Source organism: Condylura cristata, unplaced genomic scaffold (genome assembly GCF_000260355.1).
Source record: "Condylura cristata isolate star-nosed mole 26May11 unplaced genomic scaffold, ConCri1.0 scaffold00002, whole genome shotgun sequence".
Classification (NCBI taxonomy): domain Eukaryota; kingdom Metazoa; phylum Chordata; class Mammalia; order Eulipotyphla; family Talpidae; genus Condylura; species Condylura cristata.
The window spans coordinates 87451532-87470011 of record NW_004567103.1 but is presented as its reverse complement, the minus strand read 5'-3'; the positions used below and the strand labels follow the sequence as shown (position 1 = coordinate 87470011).

The 18480-nt window shown below is 37.7% G+C and overlaps 2 protein-coding genes across 2 annotated transcripts in view; both read right to left on the bottom strand.

Moving 5' to 3' along the window:
• The window catches only part of LOC101635644 (rho guanine nucleotide exchange factor 4), a 70621-nt gene extending 70367 nt beyond the window's left edge, over positions 1–254 (bottom strand). Inside the window, exon 1 of the mRNA XM_012726779.1 lies at positions 202–254. Within this exon, the coding sequence (XP_012582233.1) occupies positions 202–232 (31 nt within the window). The 5' untranslated portion in view covers positions 233–254. The remainder of the gene's footprint in view (positions 1–201) is intronic.
• Positions 255–2037: 1783 nt separating this feature from the next.
• ARHGEF4 (Rho guanine nucleotide exchange factor (GEF) 4) overlaps positions 2038–18480 on the bottom strand; it is an 80874-nt gene continuing 64431 nt past the window's right edge. Inside the window, exons 4-6 of the mRNA XM_012725733.1 lie at positions 14018–14095; positions 4024–4150; positions 2038–2045 (exon numbers count right to left, since the gene is read on the bottom strand). Of these exons, the coding sequence (XP_012581187.1) occupies positions 2038–2045; positions 4024–4150; positions 14018–14095 (213 nt within the window). The remainder of the gene's footprint in view (positions 2046–4023; positions 4151–14017; positions 14096–18480) is intronic.

Genomic DNA, 18480 nt, shown 5'->3' with positions numbered 1-18480 from the left:
AAATGCTTCCCAAGTCGAGAATTCTTTTTCTCTAAGAGGTGGTAGTGACCTTTTTCTAATTGAAGGGGTAAGAGATAATGGTTTATTTCTCTCGCCTTCAGACTACTTCTGCCAGACAGATGAACACACAACAGTCAACAACTCTCAAGCCCTTATCAGGACACCAGAGTGTAAACCACAGGAGAGAAGCATGTAACTCACCTGGGTCAGAGGTGTGCTCAGGCCAGCCCATGCCATTCAGTCCTGTCGGGGTACTCTGGGAGAAAGGGCGGTTTCTTCTCAGGAGAGTCAGAGATTCTGGAGAAGTACTGGTCATCTTTCTCCAACACTAAGAGAAAAGGAAAAAGGCAAAGAGTAGATGAAGAAAACAGAGCACAAGTCATCAATGCCACTCTAATTTTTCTGACTTTGGCTGTGAGCAAGGTACACAATCAGAATGTGCAGTTTCCAAAGATACTATTCACACAAAAATCTGTGCAAGAAAGGATACAGCACTTGGCAGCCTCCACAGCTGTATGTGGCCTTGGGACAGGCAGGTTACCACTGGCTTACATTGGTTCATTTGTCAATATCCTTGTAAATAAGGTGTGAGGTGGGCTCTTGGCCGGCATCTGAAATGTGGCATCCTAACTGTTTCCTAGCTGGTGAGGATGGTTCACTGTGCTTGGAGCATCTATCAAATTTTTATATATCAGTTAATTAACTTGAAGCATACAGTTCTTAATTGTACTGTGCCAGTCATGGAAAACACCTGTTTTCTTCCAGGAGGCTGAGTTGGTAAAGAACTAGGCTGAGGGTAATTTTATAACTTGCCTTCAATAAAAATCTCAGGCTCTGAGTCACTAATGGGTTTCCCTGGACAGAAGCCTTGGGCACATGTTACTGCATTTTATTTTTTCAACTGGAAGAAGAAGCATAGCCTTACCAGAGTGAGAGCATGAGAAAGAATATACAGGCTACTTCTCCAAACTCCACCTATATTTTTCTTGCAGATCCTGTTACAGGTCCTTTACTGTAATAAGCTTTTTCTATGAATATGATTATGTGCTGAGTTCCCATAGTTCTTCCAGAAAATCACTGAGTGTATAGGTGGTCTTTGGTTATCCTCAAATGACTTAATTCTTAAAAATTGAACTCTTGGGCCCTCCCTGGTGGGGCAGCGGGTTAAAGCACAGCACAAAGAAGCTTAAGCTACTTCTGCATGAGTTCGATTCCGGCCTGCCCCAGAGGTGACCACATGTTATAGCAGACCTCTCCTGACCTGCCCACTGCTCCCCTCAGCAGTGTACTTCATCCATCTGCCTGTTCCTTACCCCAGTCTGTCTCTGGTGAATCCTCTCATCCTCCGCATCTCTGGCCTGTACCCCAGTTCTGTATGCATAAATAAGTAAATCTGTAAAAATAAATAAAAATTAAAAAAAAACACTGGAAATAAAGGGTAGGGTATTTTATAACAATAATGAGTTATTCCATCAGGAAGATACAACAAATACACCTTATGCCGGAGCAACAAAATACATAAAGCAAAAACAGAAATAAAGAAATAGATAACTGAGCAATAACAGTTGGAAGTTTCAATACCCAGCTTTCAACAATGGGAAAATCAGATGATAAAGGAAATAGAAGACTTGAGCAACACTATAGACCAGCATATATTCTTCTCAAGTGAACATGGAAAATTCTGCAAGGTTAGGTAGTATAAGTCCAAAAGTTAGATAATTAATTGAGATAAAACAAATCTCAATAAATTTGAAAGGCTAGAAATTATACAAAGTGTATTCTGTAAGCACAATAGAATGAAATTAGAAATTAATATTGATAAATCTGGGAACTCACAAATATGTAGAAACACACTCCTAAATAACCAATGGATCAAAGAAGAAATCAAAAGAAAGATCAGAAAATGCTTTAGGATAAATGAAAGTGAAGACAAAATAGGGCAATATTTAAGGGGCACAGTGCTTGGAAAGAAGTTTATAGTTGTAAATGCCTCTATTAAGAAAAAAGAAATCTCAAATCAACATCTGGATCTATGCCTTATAACACTGGAAAAAGAAATGTGAACATAAAGGGAGACAAAGGAAGGAAGTAATAAAGATTGGAGTAGGAATTAATAGAGTGATAATAGAGAATAGCAATATCAAGAAAAGACAAAGAATAAAGAAAACTTAAAAGCAAATATTGGTTTTTAAGAAGATCAATAAAATTGGCAGACTTTTATGTGGTTTGACCAAGAATAAAAAAAAAGGGCTCAAATTTTTAGAATCAGAAATTAAAAGGGGAACATTACAGTTGATGTTATAGAAATAAAAAGAGTTTTAAAGAAATACTGTAAACAATGTGTACTTAGATGTACTGTAAACAATACATACAAGAAATACTGTAAACAATATATTACAAGAAATACTGTAAGCAATGTACTTAGATGAAATGGACAAATTCTTAGAGACATAAGTTCCCCAAAGTCGAGATGAAATAAACAATATGAATTGACTTATAACAAGTGAAGAGATTGATAAGTAATCACAAAGCAACCTACAATGGAAAGTCTAGGTCTGAATGGTTTTCCCTCTGAATTACCAAATGAGGATATGGAAAACAGAATAAATGTTAATTATCACAAGCTATTTCAAAATACAGAGAAGGAACTAGTATCTTCCAACTTTTCCATACTTATGAGACCAACTGTACCCTGACATCAAAAACAGACAAAGGTATTACAAATTGAGAATATCTTAAGAATATGAATATAAAAATAAATCTTCCACAAAATAAACCAAACTCAGCAAAGTATAAACAGAAATACATCTTGACCAAGTGGTATATATCCATTGCAGAAACACAAGGATGGTTTCATATCAGAAAATGAATTAATACAATGGGTAATGTATATCCATACAACAAAACAAAAATTGCATGACTATCTCATTAGACTAACAGGAATACCTGATTATTAAGCTTGTCTTGGCAAGAAGGTTCAAATTTTAAATGTCAAAGTTGGTCTTGAGAATTATCTTGAAAAAATGTTACTCTAAGCTATTCTTGTGTCTCCCATAAGTCTCCAAATAATTCCATCACTTAATGAAAAGCTTAGGTTAGAAATAAGTTTCCCCATGAAAAAATTTTTTTCAAATTGTCTAGAACCTATTCATGATTTTGATTACTGTGAATTTTTGATCACAGTCATTTTATCTGGGCCAACTCTACAATGCAGTATAAGCACACACCTATGCTAATGGAAAGCCACCATGCCCTTTAGCTGATCTGAGTGGCCAGCACCTCAAGGACCAGCATCGGTATGCCGTGAGCCAGGGTCAGAGCTCAAGGCATATACCATTCTCTAACCGTGGTCAGTGCTAATCTACTGGCTTTCTCTAGGTCTACAATTCTAATGGGGCCTAACTCTGGACAGCCTTAAAGATCAGCTCCCTTCTTAGCTTCCCATCTGGACAAAGCACATGTTTGACAGTTGTAGCTCTTTTGTTTTTTCAACCTTTCCTGGTTTTATCTTTCTTCAACAGAGACCTGGTCTGTCCCTCCAGCCAACTGGAATCTTTTAGACCATAAAATTACCATCTAACATAATTTACATGTGCTTGAGACCCAACACTCACTATCCCATCACATATTCTGGGAAAAAGGTTCAAGGAGGCTGCTATACAACTCAAGTAAAAGGCCTGTCCCTCAGAAGAGAGAAACCCAAGTTCCGTAATTAGGTCAGAGGCAACACTCAGTGTGGGGGTTTCTTCTTCTGGTCACATGCTGGGTCAGTATTTCTGCTCAAAACAAGCCAATGGAGCTGGGCTTGGGGATTCAACAAATAAATGCTTCCCAAGTCGAGAATTCTTTTTCTCTAAGAGGTGGTAGTGACCTTTTTCTAATTGAAGGGGTAAGAGATAATGGTTTATTTCTCTCGCCTTCAGACTACTTCTGCCAGACAGATGAACACACAACAGTCAACAACTCTCAAGCCCTTATCAGGACACCAGAGTGTAAACCACAGGAGAGAAGCATGTAACTCACCTGGGTCAGAGGTGTGCTCAGGCCAGCCCATGCCATTCAGTCCTGTCGGGGTACTCTGGGAGAAAGGGCGGTTTCTTCTCAGGAGAGTCAGAGATTCTGGAGAAGTACTGGTCATCTTTCTCCAACACTAAGAGAAAAGGAAAAAGGCAAAGAGTAGATGAAGAAAACAGAGCACAAGTCATCAATGCCACTCTAATTTTTCTGACTTTGGCTGTGAGCAAGGTACACAATCAGAATGTGCAGTTTCCAAAGATACTATTCACACAAAAATCTGTGCAAGAAAGGATACAGCACTTGGCAGCCTCCACAGCTGTATGTGGCCTTGGGACAGGCAGGTTACCACTGGCTTACATTGGTTCATTTGTCAATATCCTTGTAAATAAGGTGTGAGGTGGGCTCTTGGCCGGCATCTGAAATGTGGCATCCTAACTGTTTCCTAGCTGGTGAGGATGGTTCACTGTGCTTGGAGCATCTATCAAATTTTTATATATCAGTTAATTAACTTGAAGCATACAGTTCTTAATTGTACTGTGCCAGTCATGGAAAACACCTGTTTTCTTCCAGGAGGCTGAGTTGGTAAAGAACTAGGCTGAGGGTAATTTTATAACTTGCCTTCAATAAAAATCTCAGGCTCTGAGTCACTAATGGGTTTCCCTGGACAGAAGCCTTGGGCACATGTTACTGCATTTTATTTTTTCAACTGGAAGAAGAAGCATAGCCTTACCAGAGTGAGAGCATGAGAAAGAATATACAGGCTACTTCTCCAAACTCCACCTATATTTTTCTTGCAGATCCTGTTACAGGTCCTTTACTGTAATAAGCTTTTTCTATGAATATGATTATGTGCTGAGTTCCCATAGTTCTTCCAGAAAATCACTGAGTGTATAGGTGGTCTTTGGTTATCCTCAAATGACTTAATTCTTAAAAATTGAACTCTTGGGCCCTCCCTGGTGGGGCAGCGGGTTAAAGCACAGCACAAAGAAGCTTAAGCTACTTCTGCATGAGTTCGATTCCGGCCTGCCCCAGAGGTGACCACATGTTATAGCAGACCTCTCCTGACCTGCCCACTGCTCCCCTCAGCAGTGTACTTCATCCATCTGCCTGTTCCTTACCCCAGTCTGTCTCTGGTGAATCCTCTCATCCTCCGCATCTCTGGCCTGTACCCCAGTTCTGTACGAATAAATAAATAAATCTAAAAAAAATTTTTAAAAATTTAAAAAAACTAAAAAATAATAAAAATAAATACATAAATAAATAAATAATTGAACTCTTGGTGAGTTATGATTTAGGATGGTGTAGGGAAAATGAGTTAAAAATCAGGTTTTTTATACCCTCTTGCCATTAGCCTATGGTCTGCTCCTGTGGTCCTGCATGGCTATGATTATGGACACCTGGGCCCAGGGAACATGGGGCATGAGCATTATGTACATGTGCACACTAGGCCTAGCCCTATAAGGGAGGAAATATAAAGGTGGCATCACTCAAATTGAGAGACAGCCAGAGAAATGCTGAGTCCATTCCCCAATTCAGCATGTAAAGGCCTGCATTTAGAGGCCTGTAAAAATCGAGACAAAAATTACCTTTTCATCTGTGAGAACTGACAATGAGCCTACCCTGCCTGGGATGGCTGCATAACAGATGGAGTGGCCCCATTCTTCCAAGTTCCTTCCTCTTTGGCCTGCAAACCCTAGCTATACCACACAAGCAAGTATAGGAGGATGCTAATGGGTAGAAGGGAGGCTGACAAGCTGCCTAGAGACTGCAAGATATGAGAAGGCACAAATGCAGACAGCGGTGAGGGGAGTTTCCCTTACTGTTTCATCTATCCCAGAAAAGGCACCACAGAAACTCCAACCCAGAACCCCAACAGGTACAAACAAAAGAGTCTCCAAGAAAAGCTGTTCCCTCAGAAAAATAACACTGGGAAAGGGTGGCTGTGGCAGCAGACTAATGCTCCCAGTACACACATCCAGCCTGTGCCTGAATCTAACATGGCACAGGGAGTTCGCAGATGTGATTAAGGTTAAGGACTCTGAGGTGGGAAGATTGTCCAGGTGGGCCCCATCTAATCATGAGTTTTCAGAAGACCATCTCCTTAGATCAGGATCAGAGGGAAATGTGACTACAGAGAAATGATCAGGGCAATGCCACATCACTGACAGTGAAGATGCAGGAAAGGCCAGGAGCTAAAGAATGTGGGTAGTCTGCAGAAGCTGGAGAAGACGAGGAAGCTTCTGGTACCCTTATTTTTAACTCGGTGAGGGCCACATCAGACTTCTATCTAGAGAACTATAAGGTGATACTGTAACAGGAGCCCCTTGGTTTGGGTGTTGCAGAGTGTGAGTGGCTTTGCTGAGGTTTCCCTCAGCAGCCAGGGTTGACTGTCAGCCCCAGCATGAGCCATGAGCCTCTGGGAGGCAGGACCTTGGCATGCCGGGGCCCTCTTGCCCAGTGTACAGCCTATGGGCAAGCACTGGTGCTTGTATGGTGTCTGAGCCAATGCCATGACAGCTCATAAAGTAGCTACTTGAGCGAGAGTGTAGCCCCAATGATGCCTGCCTCAGCGGTGGGGGGTCTCTGCACAACTGGTCCTGCTGCAGGGCTAGACAGTCTGACTTCTGCATAAGTCAGGTTTTAATACCATGCCAGAATTGAAAAATGAGCCAATCAGACTCTAGTTCCCAATGGGCCAATCAAACGTGGGCTCCTATCAGTGCCATTCAAGGGGCTTCACTGAAAAGCAAAAACTAAAAGAAAAAATTAACATCAAGCAGCACATTAAAGAAGTCTTAAAGGAATGATGATAAAGCAACAGAAGAACAAATATAGAAGTAACAGACATCTAAATCAGATAGCATGGAGGAGGAAGAAAGTAACAGAGGCCCATAAGAATAAGTCAGAGACCAGATGTCCAATGAGTCACATAAGTAGTCCATCATATACTAACCTCCGTTGAACGTTTAAATAAAAATGAATGGAAGTAATGTATAGCACATGGAAATTGAATTTAAATGAAATATAAGAGGAATGCCTGAAAAGATGAAAAACAACACAACAAACAAAAACCTCCCAAATGCAGCCAAATGGCAAACAGTAAGGTAGTATCTCAATAACCACCTTAAGGGTAAGTAGTCTAAATTCATCAGTGAAAAGATGTAGACTGGCTAAGTGGATTTCAACACAAAGTTCAAATTTCTTTTATTTACAGAAACCCATATGACCAACAAAGACAAGCACAGATTTAGAGTTAGACTGAAATATAATTCTATAAACAAATGGCAATAAAATACATGGATATATATCAGACATAGCTATGCTTATATCAGATAGAGCAGACATCCACTTTATCTGATATAAGCATAGCTATATCTGATATATATATATAGACCAAATTGGTCTAACAGCTAATGAGAGATTGAGACAGACCCTGTATTATGACTAGGGAGCTAGTACTAGAAGTGATAAATAGAATTGCACCAAATGATGGAGCACTGAGGTGCATAAGCAATAACAATTATTTATTTTATTTTTTAAAGGTTTATTTTACATATTTATGCATACAAGAATCGGGGTGTAGGCTAGAGGTGTGGGGAGGGTGAGAGGATTCACTAGAGACAGAGTGGGGAGCAGAACAGGTGGATTAACTGAAATATACTGCTGAGGGGAGCAGTGGGCAAGACAGGAGAGGTCTGCTGTGCCTTGTTAGTTAGCATCCTGGTGAGAGACTGAACTCATGGCTGCCAATAGCGTCATAGTGCTGAGATTTTTGTGCTACCAGGAAGGCCCTGAAACAATAACATAACTAAAGAGATACTGATAATGCAAGTAGGGATTTTAATGCTTTATCTACAACTATTAATAGGTCATAAAACAAAGAATAAACAAGAAAAACAAGATATTTAAATAAGGAAGCTAGGGCCCTATCTGATGGTGCAATGGGCTAAAGCACAGCTCTATGAAGCTCCCCACAGCCACTGCAGCACAAAGTGGACCCCCAGCCAGAGAGGTGACCCACATGGCGCAGCAGACTTTTGTCTTGCCCGCTGCTCCCTTCAACAGTGTACTTTGTCAGTCTGCCTGATCTACTCCCTATTCTCTCTGGCGAACCTTCTCACCCCCCGGACCTCTGACCTGTACCACAGTTCTGTGTGCATGAATAAATAAATAGTTAAATAAATAAGGGAGCTAGACCAAATTGGTCTAACAGACATCTAAGAAACATTCTATCCCAAATCACTCCAACATAATTTTTTTTCAAGTGCATGTGCAACATTTTCAAGATTAGACCATATGGTGGGATATAAGTTAATTATTAATAAAGCTACAAAGTATGAAATTATACTGAGTACTCTCTTGTACCATAATACCATAAAATTAGAATTCCACTCTAAGGAAACAACAGGAGAAACTATGAATACATGGTAACTAAACAACATGCTCCTGAGTAGATATTGGATGAAAGTGGAAATTAAATAAAAAATACCTTTAGACAAATGAAAATAAAAATACAAGTAACCAGAAGCTGTGGGACACAACAAAAGCAGTTTTAGAGGGAAGATAATTGCAATACAGGTCCGTAAGAAACAACAAAAGGGCCTCCCTGGTGGCCTACAGGTTATGTCTCATCACTATCACCACTATGGCCTGGCCAGGGAGCTAACTAACCTATGGCACAGCAGACCTCTCCTATCACGTCCACTGCTCCTCAGTGTATTTCAGTAAATCTTCCTGTTCTGCTACACACTCTGTCTTGCCTACACCCCGCTCCTCTGTGCAAAAATAATAAAAAAAGAAATAACAAAGCTCCCAAATAAACAGCCTAAAGCTACCCCTACAAAACTTGAGAAAGAGGAACAAACAAGATCCAAATTTAGTAGAAGAAAGGAAATTGTAAAAATAAGAGTGACAATAAATGAAACAGATAAAATAGAGTGTATAATAAAATCAATGAAGGTAAAAGTTATTTAAGAACATAAGCAAAATAGATAAATCTCTAGATGGATAACAAAGAAAAGAGAGAGAAAATAGGATTGGAAGTGAAAGAGGAGAAATTACCACAGTTGAAACAAATAAAAAGAAATATGCCAATAAATTTGAATATCCTGAAAATGGACAAATTCTAATTCAATATGATCTACCAAGATCAACTCAAGAAGAAACAGAAGAGCTGAACAAATGGATCATAAACATGAAAATTGAAACAATTAAAAAAAAAAAACTTCCCCAAAGTCTCAGGACCATACAGACAGACATACATCTGTCTCTGTAAAGACAGATGAATTTTATCGAGCCTTTAAACAAGAAGCAATACCCACCTTGTACAAATTGTTTTTAAAAATACAGTTTAAACAGCGGAGGCAATGAGCATAATACATGTTTGAGGCCAACAATTCCCTAATACCAAAACCAGACAAAGAGAGCGCAAGAAATTATAAACCAATATCCATGATGAACATGTATACAAAAATTTTCAACAAAATACTTGTACTACAATCAAGTGGGATCTATCCCGGGATGCAAGGATGTTTTAACATGTGCAAATCAATCATGTAAGACATCAGATCAACAAATGTAAAATTCAAAAATCATATAGTATCAATAGATGCAGAGAGGACATTTGATAAGATTCAGTATCCATTTATTATAAAAACTCTGAATAAGATTGGAATATAAGAACCTTACCTCAATCTAGCCATATATATAAACCAATAGTCAACACAATACTCAATTGTGAAAAACTGAAAGCTTTCACCTTAAGAATAAGGTGAAAATAAGCTTTCACCTTAAGCATCAAGACAATGATGCCCCTTGTCACCACTTCTGTTTAACTTAGTATCAGAAGCTTTGGCCGGAGCTATCACATTAAAATAGGAAATAGAGAGAATCCAGGTCATAAAAGAAGTAAAGCTATTGATACTTGCAGATATGTTATTACATAGAGAAAGTCCTAAAGATTCCATCAAAATATTAGAAATGGTAGATGAATACAACAAAGTATCCAGTTGCAAAATTATACAAAAATCTGTTGTTTTTTTAAATATACAAATAATGAACAAGAAGCAAAATGAATCAAGAAAATGGGCCTCCCTGGTGGAATAGGGGTTAAAATCTCAACGCCATCAAGCTATCACCAGCCACTGCTGCATAAGTTTGATCTCTGGACAAGTAGTTAACCCACATGGTACAGCAGACCTCTCTTGTCTCACCCGCTGCTCCCCTCAGCAGTGTATTTCAATAGATTTGCCTGTTCTGCTCTCTCTGTCTCTGGTGAATCCTCTCAGCCTCTCACCCTTCTGGCCTACACCCCAGTTCTTGTATGCATAAATAAATAAAGACAAATCTTTAAAAAGTCAAGAAAATAACCCATCTATAATTGCTTCAAAAAGAATACCTCAGAATTAATCTAACTAGGTAAGAACTTATATAACAAGAGCTACCAGAAGTTACTAAAGACCTCCAACAACAAATGATGGAAAGAATGCAGGGAAAGAGGAACCCATTGTACTGCTGGTAGGAATGTAAATTGGTGCAATCATTATGGAAAACTATCAGTGTTTACTTTAGAAAACGAAAGATGCTAATACTATTCCTATAATATAGAATGTTCATAGAAAAATTATTTACAATAACTAGGACATGGAATTAACCTAAATATAAGTCAATGACTAGATCAAGATGATGTGGTATATCAATACTATGGAATACTATTTAGCCACAAGGAAAGGTGAAATACAGCTAATTATGAGAATTATTTATAGTAAAATAAGTCATAATGATTAAAAAATACTGAATCTTTACACAGAAGATTTGATAAAAGTGCTTATAAAAACTAGTGACCATAATTAAACACTGTAAACGCTCTAAGGTTAAATAGGGGGAGAAAAGGGTAAGGGACAAAGAGATATAGAAGAGGATAGAATACTTTTTTTTTTAAAGATTTATTTATTCATTCATACAGAACTGGGGTACAGGCCAGAGATGCGGAGAGTGAGAGGATTCACCAGGGAGAGAGCGGGGAGCAGAACAGGCAGATGGATGAAGTACACTGCTGAGGGGAGCAGCGGGAGGGCCAGGAGAGGTCTGCCTGGTCAGGAGAGGTCTGCCTCACCATGTGGCTCTCCTCAGGGGCAGGCGGGGATCAAACTCATGCGGAAGTGGCTTAAGCTTCTTAGTGCTGTGCTTTAACCGGCTGTGCCACCAGGGAGGGCCCAAGGATAGAATACTTTAACATTCTTTTTTAAAAGTGTTTTCCTGTTAGTACCTTTTGATAACATGGTTAGTACCTTATAATACAAAGGGAATTATGTTTAGTGCTTTCTGTAGCAATGGAAATTACTTTTCTCTTTTAATATGTATTTTCTTTTATCTATCCCCTTCAATTGAACACTTTCTCCTGCCATGAAAGAAAGTAAGTACTGTATTTTCTATATCACTTCAATTGTATCCCACTGGTCACTGCTATATTTTTGGGGCAATACATTTTTTAACAAATATTTTGCAGGTATCCTTTAAAAATAAAACACTGATTTTAGAAGGGAAAATTACAAACTCCAATTCTTCTTTTGAGTCCTGGAAAATATTTTGGATATAAATGATTTTAGTTATACCTTTATTTTATTTGTGTCACTGGAGACTCTATTTTATCTATTTTTTGCATTCCTTTTGTCTTGGTATATGGCAATCTCAAAAAAAAAATAGACATAGCACATATCATTAGCCTAACTTCTTTTTGTGGATAAATAATATGAATATCTATTTTCCCAGAACTGGAATAGCTGATACTATGCATTTGGACTTACAAAGGACAGCAAATAGCCCCCAAATCCTGAAAAAGATATCAGAGAGAATTCACACATTCCAATTTCAAAACTGAATACAAAGCCACAATGACTAAAATAATGTGACACTGATACAAGTATAGACACATCACCACTGAAATGGAGTTGAAATTATTCATATATCTAATGAAAATCATGTGATTTTTTTTTTACAAGGGTGCTAAGACTAATCAGTGAGGAATAGTCACTTTAACAAATGAGTTGAGAGAAAAGATACTCACTTCATAAAATCTGAATTGGATTTCTGACTTACACTAAATACATGTTAACTCAAAATAAATTAAAAACATAAAAAAGGAGCAAAAGGCACAAAAACTCTTAGAAGAAAGCATAGTGATGCTTTACAGAATTACTAATACCCTGGGGTTGGCAATGAAGTCTTAGCTCTGACACTAAACTCACCAACAACAAAAGAAAAAAAAAGGTGAATTGCATTATATCAAAAGTACATGTTTTTGTGCATCATAGAAAAGTAGTGAAAGGCAACTTTCATATGGGAGAAAACATTTTCAAACCACTTGGTAGTGATCTAAAACCTGATATACATAAAGAACACTACAATTCAACAACAGAAAAACCAACAATCCAATTAAAAAATGAGAGGCAGAGCAGTTGAATAGATATTTCCCTAAAGAATTTATGCAAATTCCCAACAAGCAGATGAAAATATGTTCAACATTAGTCATTGGGAAAATGCAAATCAAATAACAAAGAAGCACCAATAACACCCACTGGAAAGGTATAATTTATACAGGAAACAACTAATATGGTTGGGATGTGCAGAACTTGCAACCAATATACATTGTTGGTAGGAATGTAAAATCATATAGCCAGTATGGAAAACAGTCAGCAGTTTCTCAAAAAAATTAATCACAAGATTACCATTTGATCCATAAACTTAATTTCTATGTATTACCTAAAAGAATAGAAAACATGTCTCCAAATAGAAACCTGTACATAAATGTTCCTAACAGCACTATTTGTCATAGCCCTAAGATAGGGACAACCCAAATGTCTATCAATAAGGAATGGGTCAACTAAAAAAAAAAAAAAATGTTCATACATTATTCAGCCACAAATGAAGTAGTGATATATGCTACAGTGTAGATAAGTCCCAAAAACATTAAGCAAAAGAAGTCAGACACAAAAAGTCCATACATTACATAATTAACTAAGTCCATGGACACAGAAAAAGCTTAGTGCAAGTTAGGGTTTGGGGAGAAAATTGGGTTTTGACTGTTTAATGGGTAACTGAGATTCAGAAAATCTTTTAGGAGGAGACAGGTGATATTTATAAAGACTTGTGAAGCTACTAACTGCTAGTGAATGTATACTTCAACATGGTTAATTTTTATGTTATGTGCATTTTACCTCAATAATGAGAGACTGGCTATTCAGTGATGAGGTGAGACTTGGGAATGTGTATTTTACAAATACACAATAATAAGAAATATTGCTATTTTGTGTAGGGAAAGGAAAAGAAACAGAGTCAGGAATTGAGTAAAGGTTTGCTGTATACACTATTAGGGTCATATTTTTTAATGGACTAACAGTTTAACGTAAAGATTATGGCATTAGCCTGTCCTCCAAGACAATACAAATTTGAGTTAATATTTTGTTTAATTAATTTAAAATTATTACATCAGAATGCCATGTGCCTTTATGAATGTAGAGCTAATGCTGTGTAGCATCTAACACAGTGTTCAACATAAAGTAGAACTTTACTAAATGGTGACTGCTAGACTAAGGGGGCAGGGTGCCACCTTCTTCAGTTCTGCTGCACTGGATTGCACAGAGCTGAAAATGGATACACTGCAGAGAGCGAAGCATGAGCCATGCCCTCGGTGGCTCTGGGCAGACAACTATGAAGTATCTTTCCTGAAAGGGGTACTGGCAAGTAGTCAGGGATGGGAGTGATTCAGGAAAATTCTTTATTTGCAGGGTAAGTGTAATTAGCTTACTTGGACTCCATCTTTGTGTGCTATCCCTGGGCTCATCTTCCTTTCAATCTGGGCCTGCTTCTCCAACTTCCTTTGTGTCATCTCCAGCCACAGGTCATCTAAACTGGTGTGTGAATGTGGAAGGACATGCCTGGACTGGAGAGGAACTTCACTGGGGACATTCTCTACAGAGACGGAGAGCAGGATCTGCGTTACCATGTTGGTGTGAAAAGCCTTCATCTGACTGCAGGAGCAGCTGCGCTTCTTGCCTGGTTCTTCCCATGCCATGTGGTTCTGGAACAGAGAGAACATTCAGCTGGGTAAACACGTCTTACTTCTCTCCAGTTTCTTTTGGGGATAACCTCATGCTTTGTTTAAAATACAGATACTAGTGAAATACTTTTTTCAAAGTAAGTTGGGAAACTGTAAAGACTAGGAACATAAGAAATCTTGTTTCTCTTGAAATTTTTACTTTCAAGACTATTTAAACAAATTAAATCTTCCACATTAATCAAAATCAGATCTTGAAAGTAATTACTGAATTTAAAAAGATTATCAGAAGTGCTTTTTAAAATTCAGTAGTTGGGGTAACAGCTCTCCTTAATTTTCCCTCTCTTAAGTTCTGACAACAGAATTTGTCTAAAAGCATAATTACTTCTTCGTTGGTACAAACATTAACCAGACATATCTTACAAACATACTACTTTTACTTTGTCAGGTTATAGCTATACTCTCAGGTACCCTAGCTGACTGCAAAATAAAATTTGTCCACATGAACAGAATATCTGGCTTTGTGTTGACATAAACATCCTCTCTGTTCTCTTGAGTCAATCAATACAGGGCCACTGACAAAAAAAAAAGAAACACCTTTTTATTCCCATGTATTCAAGTTTCACAACTCCCCACAATCACCCCAATGAACACTTCTTTCACAGCAACACCTCTTGGAATGTCATCCCCAACCACTTTGTGTATAAGATTCCGAGGAAATAAAGACATAGTTTCTTGTAACAATTTCAAGAGTCTACCTTCAAAATGTATACATATATATGATTATGCATACACATGAAAATAGATAATGAGAGCAAGAGAGGGGGAGAAAGATTGAGGAATAGCCTGGAAATTAGGACTTTTCAAAGCTCTCCAGGAAATTCTAATATGCAGTGATATAAACACTGATTCCAGGTAGGGATTTCAGAGAGCAAGACAGGACATACCATTGAGTTTCCTGTTTTTAGGTGTTTTTTTGTTGTTGTTACCATATATTCTATTTACGTACATATGGGTGGACACCAGAGAATCCTGCAATCGGGAAGTGCTAAAGGCACAGAGAAGTCCCCATCATAGCTTCATTTTGTAGCCAAAGGACCAGCTAGCAAGATAGAAAGCTTTTAGAAAGTAACTGCACTTACCCTTGCATGTTAAAAGCACCATCCCCCCCACCCCCCATTCCTTGCCTTCAGCAAAGCATGAGTGCGGAACTCTGAACCTCAGCTAGATAAAACGAGAAGCAATTCTCCCTCCAGCCAAGTGGTATTGAGAAGGCCCAGAAAGCTGGAATTTGATCCTCTGTCAGTGGTAATGAAGCTTTCTCCCAAGATGTCTTCCATCCCCTAGCGGGTGATAATGAGGTTCCCTCCCTGCCCTGCTGGGTGATGTAAAGAAGGAATAGTAGACTGCCAGAATGTTAGCCAGCACACAGCATTTGCAAAGATCCTGGATCCCATGAGGATGTGGAATAAGTGTTCCCCAACCATGGCGGTATCAGTGTACCTCTAGTAAAGAACCCTAACTCCCAATCACACTTGTCAATAGTGAGACACAAGCTCTGCATAAGCTTATTAATATCGGTCAAATAAGGAGCCTGAGATTTCACCACACCTGGTAGTAAGGAGACAGGACTCACTTTCTCACACTGGAGTATGTCAAAACAGAAGATTTAGATAAGACACAGAGACTAAAGACATACTATTTTTTTTCTTAAGATTTATTTATTTAAGCATACGTAATTGGGGTACAGGCCAGAGGTGCAGGGGAGATGAGAGGATTCACCAAAGACAGAGTGGGGAGCAGATGAGGCAAATTGATGAAGTACACTGCTGAGGGGAGCAGAGGGTAAGACAGGAGAGGTCCGCTGTGTCTTGTGGGTCACCCCTGTGGCCAGGAATTGAACTCATGCTGCAGTGGCTGCAATAACTTCATAGTGCTGTTCTTTAACCCCGTGTGACACCAGGGAGGGCCCCAAAGACATACTATTTCTAAAGCCTAGAATACAATAAAAACTTATTCATCATTCAAAGAATGGAGAAAATCTTAACCTGAATAAGAAAAAAATGATTCAACAGTTGCAAATACCAACAAAACTCAGCTAATGGAATTATCTGACAATGATTTTGAAGCAATTTCCATAACATGCTTCAACAAGTGATACAAATGTTCTTGAAAGAAATGAAAAAATAAGATGTCTTGGAAAGATAAAATCACTCTAAGAACACTAAATGGAAATTGTAGAACTTAAAAATGTAACCAAAATAAAAAATATCAGTGGATAATGGAGAGGACAAAGGATTTGAAGGCAAACAACTGAAATCATACAATCAAGAAAGACAAAGGGAGGGCCTCCCTAGTGGCACAGGGGCTAAAGTCTCAGTGCTATCAACCTATTGTCGCATGAGTTTGACTAACAATTTCCCATATTTGGCAAAAGATATAAATCTATAGATTTAAGTTGAACAAATCCCAAACAGGATAAATCTAATAAATTTACATGAACAAACATAACCAAACCTCTGGACAAAGGACACAGATAAAAACTGGAAGAGAGAAAGACAACTTGTTTCTAAGTATAAAGAAATCTAAATGACATGACCAGAAGCCTGGAGGTCAGCAGGAAGTAGCACAACATTTTTATTTTCAAGTGTCATTAAAAAAAAAAAAAAAAGACCTATTAATGTAAAATCCAATATCCAGTGAGTATATTCCTCAGTATTGAAGAAAAACGAACACAATCTCAGACGAAGGAAAACAAGAAATTTGTTGCCATCAGATATACTTTTTAAAATGATTAAAGAAAGTAATAAAAGAAACTTGCAACAAACATAAAGTACAATTTAAAAGAATGAAAACAGGCCCTCCCTGGTGGTGCAGTGGGTTAAAGTGCAGCACTGCAAGCTAGCCATAGTCACTTCAGTGTGAGTTCAATCCCCTGCCCTGGAGGTGATCCACATGGCAGCAACAGACCTCTCCTGTCTACCCCACTGCTCCCCTCAACAGTGTACTTTGTCAATCTGCCTGTTGTGCTCCCCACTCTGTCTCTGAATCCTCTCACCTCCCCTGTACCTCTGGCCTGTACCCTAGTACTGTATGCATAAATAAATAAGTCTTTAAAAAAAAATGAAAATATGGGTAAATACAAGAGACATTCTTATTCCTCTTGAGATTTCTAAATTATGCAGATAGTTATGTATGTAAATATTTTCTGAGTAGTTCCTCAATGTGTTTTAGAAGAAATATTTAATAAATTATAAATAGGGCAGGATAAAAGGATTTAAAGAGTGGGAGGGATTCTATCCTTCATTTGAACCAGTAAAATGTCCATCTAGTTGTGCACACACAACGTAGTATTTAGAACAGTCACTAAAAACCCATAAGAGATTCAAGTAAATTATAGATTCTAAAACTGGAAACCTGAAAAAATTTCAAGTAATCTATAGGTCTGTAAGAAAAAAGAACAAAAAAAGATAATCAGAAAACAAAAGGTAAAAAAATAAAATAAAATAAAATAAAGACTTTCTCTTCCAATCATTAAAATGTAAATGACAAGTAAAAGGTAAAGGCACCAATTAAAAATAGGTTAGTGTTAATTAAAAAGATCAATCATCTACATGAGAAACTAACTTCAAATATTATAACATAGGTAGCTTGAAAATTAAAGCATTGAGAAAGTGATGCTTGTGAACATTAGTCAAAGGAAAGCAAAAGTGGCTATTTCATATTCAAATGAAGTATAATTGAAATAAAAGAAAAAAAATTCTACCTTCTGCTTAACTGAAAGCATACATAGACCAATTCACAATTAGAGTCAAGGATTTGAGTATTCCTTTCTATCAGCAGTTGATAGAAAAACTAGATAGAAAATTGACAAAGATAAGAACTCAATAACACAACCAACACAAAGGGTCTTAGTGATATCTACAGATAACTCTACCTCACACAATTTTTTTTTTCATATAAAGAACAGTGTATATGATTTAGGGGAGAGTGTTACAGGAATTATTATTCTTCATTGGCAGTTTTTATTTTTGATCATTTTAAATACATCACTCTATTCTCTTCTCATTTATTTAGTTTCTGCTGAGAAGCCTGATGGGAATACCTTTATAAGTCACCTGTTTTCCTTCACTAGCTGGCTTTAATATTCTTTCCTCTGCCTTTAAGCCTTGCTAGTTTCACTACATGTGTCTTGATGTTGGTATTGTTGCATTTAGGTATCCAGGTGATCCTTTAGCTTCCTAGACTTGTTATATTTAATTCCTTCCCCAGTTGTTGGAAGTTTCTCTTATTATTTCATTATTTAATGAATGGCTGATTATTATTTCATTGATTTCCTGAATTTCTGTCATTTTCTTTTATAGCGCTTCAATTTCTACCTTCTGCTTATTGATTTTATTTCAGGGCTT